Below are 4,486 nucleotides of genomic sequence, written 5' to 3' on the forward strand. Positions count from 1 at the left end.
TTTTAAATATAAAGCTAAGCTATATATATATATATATATATATATATATACATATTTATATAAAAATTTAAGTAATATATATATATATATATATATATACATACTTATATATAAATTTAAGTAATATATATATAACTTTATATTAAAAATAATATGTATATATATATGTATATATATATATATACATATTATTTTTAATATAGATTAAAATGGTCTTTTTAATATTCTATTTTTAAAAAGTATACCAATATTTATAGCAATATATATTACTTAGTAATTGATGTTATATTCTTATAGTGCAACATATATATATATATATATATATATATATATACATATAATCATAATTATAATTATTACATTTTAAAAATGACACTATTGAACATAGCTTAATGGATATGTTTTGTTACAAAATCATGCAATTCTAAACATTTATTTTTCAATCTTAGTATATTATACAAAGTCTTGTTTATAAATATGTGTTTTAAAAATACAAAAGCTCATATTTTCTATACTTGGACTAAGAATAAGTAGACAAGTAAGTGAAAACTATATATATATATATATATATATATTCTCTTTTACTTAACAACATACTCAAATAAAATATAATATAAACTATTTTTTCTCTAATATAAATAATTTGATCAAACTTAGATTTATTATATAAAAAAAACTACTATAGATGATTAATGTTGTGTAACTTGATTCTTATCAATGTCAAATAAGAAAAAACTAGATAGATCATATAAACTTAATTCAATTTCATTATAATGCTAAAGATCTATTAGATCGTCCAATAAAGCTCGTTGGCCCCAGGTTTTCCATCCAACGGAATTCATCCATCCAACCACCAAACGATTATCCATGGACACCGTTCGTCCACACCGATGAGCTCATTCATCCACATCCTAAAGTGTAACCGTTCACCTGAAATCAGGTCATTCACAGGAGGAAAGAACGAGGAATCTCTCACGCGTCCCTCCCGATGCAGGGAAATTCGACTGTGTGAGTTGCACAGTGGAGCGCGGAAAGCGGGAATCCGGTTTGCCTGCCTTCTCGGTATGGCGGATGGATGCTTCCTTGCATGGGTTCAACTCGTCGCAACGGACAATCCTGCTCGTATTTGGAAAACGTGGATGCCGCGAAGTGTCAGAGAAATTGTCATGAGCAGGAACCCTTAATCCGGAGTTCGAGGAACCTTCATAGACCCACCACTCCGGCTGCGGAGCGTCGGAATCCCTTTCCGACGTGCATGGTGTGCGATTTTAGTGTTATTTTTTCGCGCGTGATCACCGTTGGAGAGGGCATGTAGGGTGTGTGCGTGAGCTCAGGTATTAGAACTCACCTCGTTGCCGTTGCTCTCTTTTCGCTTCTCGACCCGACCGCGTTCCCGACTCGGGTTGGTGTTGTTGCGCTTGTTATCTTGTGCGCGCTGCCCTCGGGTATCGTCGGTTGTCGGTAGCGTGCTCTTGTGAGTTGTGACTCCTGCTCGCTATTAATGTGAACTGTGATCCGATCATTTAAAGCGCGAGTGTAGTTGCATCAGAATTTGTGCCGCTTCACTTCGCAATACTTACGTTTTTGTAACAACAACTGTCGGTGCCTAGTTCGTTTGTGACATCCCATATATCTAACATCACCCACATGTCATCGGGGTGTGGAAGCCTTGGGGTGTCTAACAAATTATACCGACAAGACTTTACAGCGTTTTCCTCCGTTGTCTGCTCTTTTTGGTCTCTTAAATGCATCACAACTTGTGAAGATATTGACATCGTTGGATATCAAGCACATGGACGTGTGCATCACGAACCTTTCTCACATGATCACAGATGTTATGCTATGTCCTCATTAACCCTTGTCCTTCTTTACTTGAAACATTTTTCTGAAGATCATACGCTTTGATCGTTGTCACAGGCATAGGGATTCAGAATCTGGAGTCGCAACCATGGTTACGACTATCATTCACAATACCACGGATGATGAATTTTCTGTCAATGGAGGCAACGCTGGAATTTACCGGCACATCACGAATCTTGCGGCAGGGATGGAATGCGAAGTAGACCATAAACCCAGTGCCACATACCGGGATTACGTTTTAGTCATAGTCGAGGACGGACTGAAGTTGTTTATCAGTCCGGAGCATATTCTGCAATTCGATAAGATCTCCGTTATGAAGAAGAATGAAGGTGGCTACGAAATTAAAGGACGTGATAGACCTCCTCGTGGTCTTTTGAATACTATCAAAGGCTTGTTTCGTTTCTGATTGTGTGCCCACAATCTTTCACATTCTAAGATCCATTTTGTGATGAGTGGGTCTAGGATGTGTTAAAAATGTGGGTTTTCGGCCCAAACTGCCATTGTTGCGGTACGTTGATAATCCTCACCACGGTCCGAGTCTCTTCAGTTTGTTGCCAAAGGGCTTTGCTGGTAATAAAACAGCTTCCTGCAACTGTAGTCTTCAGGGAAGGCAGTTGAGGCCCTACTTGAATCGCTGTACATAGTTCTCACTAGTAGTTACAATTAAGTTCTCATTCTCCCTTGGTATTTTGTGCTCACACTTTTATAAATGAGTATAGAAGAAGTCTAGATACCTGAAATACATGTGATATGTAAACCAAAAACTTTCAAAGCTCGATAAGAGATATTGTATAGAGCTGTCAAGCAGAAACAACTTTGTAGTGTTGGAATGTTGTACTAGAATTGTATGGAGATTTTTTTTTAAAAAACAATCAATAGTTCTTGTTTCAATTTATTTCCCTATTACAAAAGTATCTTATTTTATGATTACTTTATTTTCTAGAATCTAATTATGTTAGATGGTCAATTATGATAGATTAATCCTTTGGTCATTATATCTTTGAGGTAAGACATGTTGGGTTTAATGCCCAATCAATGTTTGGGAGTAAGGTTGGTCATAAATTGGATCAAGCAATCTTAAAGACATATGATGTTCTAGTAATTCATTGAAATTAAATATTGAATACTTCTAATTGCATTAATATTAGAATTAACTTCCAATAGATAATCTTATCAATAATTAATGTAGTATTATTTGTATTTTAAATATGAAGTGGAAATAATAAGAAGATTGACAATTAGATGAAAATTGAGTAACTTTAATTTATAAAGAGATTGGTTATGTATTTTTGATAAATAAGAATGAAGATATATAATATACAATCTTTAAAGATTTGAACACTTTATTCTTATTTAGGCAAATAAGTATTAAAGATAATTTGAAATTAGAATTGAGTGATCAAAAAATAATCAAAAGAATAACAAATAGTTGTTTTATTTCTTAATATGTATATTGTTATCAATCATCAATAAATCTTGATTAAATAAGAATTTATTGAAAAACTTACACCATATTTTAGATAATTGTTTTAAACCTTAGAACTGTTTAAAAAATTGGTAAACTTTGTATTCATGTTTTAGTCAAATATAATGTTTATATTGAATTATGTAAATAATCTTATAAAATAGAGCATTAATATATATATATATATATATATATTCACATTTATTTGATAAGGCTTAAGCTACAAGTACAACCTAAGTTGTTATATGCACATTTATTATATCTATATTCAGACTTAAGGATTTTGTTTGGCTTGTCCAAATCTCTTTTTTCTTGTCTCATCATGGATCTTAGTCCTCTCCCTTTTTTCTTTGCTCTAGTATGGAATCCACTTCTCTTTTCTTTTTTCCTTGTTCTAGTATGGACCAAAGCTCGTGTTGAGGCAAGAGAAGGAGGGAGGACCAAAATCCTTACTGGGATAGAGAAGAAAAGGAGAGTAATCAAAATCTGCATTGGGACAAAGAAGTAATAAAAAAATTGGTGTAGAAAATGGTTTCCAAGTGATTGTAAATCAAATACAAGTTTCCAAAATTTGATCACCTCCACTAGTTTACAATACATTGAATTTACATTCTATAAATTAATAATTAATACTTGAAGGTATATATATTGTGCATATCTTTAGCCTCGAGTTTAAATATATATATGATACAAGGTTCTTAAAAAACTTTAATATCTTCAACAACATTTAATACTTCATTACATCAAAAAGTTAAAAAGTCTTGAGAGTGTTGGTTTCTAGTGATTTGCCACATGAGCCTTCTTAAGATTGGTCAAAAATTTTGGTCCAAAATTACTTCTTAAGGTTTCTAATTTTTGTTTTTGTTTTGTTTTTGTTTGCACCAAGATTGAGAAATCAAGAAGCATCTGAACAATTGAAGCTCAAAATAGTAGTGTATTATAGACATACACATGTAAACCAATAATTACCTATATGATTAGATAAAAATAGATAAAAGTAGGTTAATTCTATAATATCTTCTATAGAAGCTTCTCAGAAGCTTCATAGATGCTATATTGACTTTATAGGTATTTATAATTGATTTTTTAAGTTAAAAACATGGTCAATAAGTTGGCCATGTACCACACATGTTGTTAGCTTGAAGAACAAGCTAACTATGT

General features: G+C 32.5%; 1 protein-coding gene across 1 annotated transcript; it reads left to right on the top strand.

Annotated features, from left to right (window-relative positions):
• The first annotated feature begins 890 nt into the window (after positions 1-890).
• Positions 891-2,790, top strand: LOC112289101 (uncharacterized). The gene is made up of 3 exons (XM_024534053.2): positions 891-1,151; positions 1,335-1,474; positions 1,918-2,790. The coding sequence occupies exons 1-3, from the start codon at positions 891-893 to the stop codon at positions 2,264-2,266; spliced, it is 750 nt and encodes a 249-aa protein (XP_024389821.1). The 3' UTR covers positions 2,267-2,790.
• Positions 2,791-4,486: the final 1,696 nt, after the last annotated feature.

The sequence above is a fragment of the Physcomitrium patens genome, chromosome 11 (assembly GCF_059467195.1).
Source record: "Physcomitrium patens ecotype Gransden chromosome 11, ASM5946719v1, whole genome shotgun sequence".
NCBI lineage: Eukaryota > Viridiplantae > Streptophyta > Bryopsida > Funariales > Funariaceae > Physcomitrium > Physcomitrium patens.

Excerpts from the sequence above, each read along its gene's own strand:
- LOC112289101 (XM_024534053.2), top strand. The coding sequence starts at position 891 with ATGAGCTCATTCATCCACATCCTAAAGTGTAACCGTTCACCTGAAATC. Across the intron at positions 1,152-1,334 it reads AAACGTGGATGCCGCGAAGT|GTATTAGAACTCACCTCGTT; the intron begins GTCAGAGAAATT and ends GCGTGAGCTCAG. Across the intron at positions 1,475-1,917 it reads GTTGTCGGTAGCGTGCTCTT|GCATAGGGATTCAGAATCTG; the intron begins GTGAGTTGTGAC and ends TCGTTGTCACAG.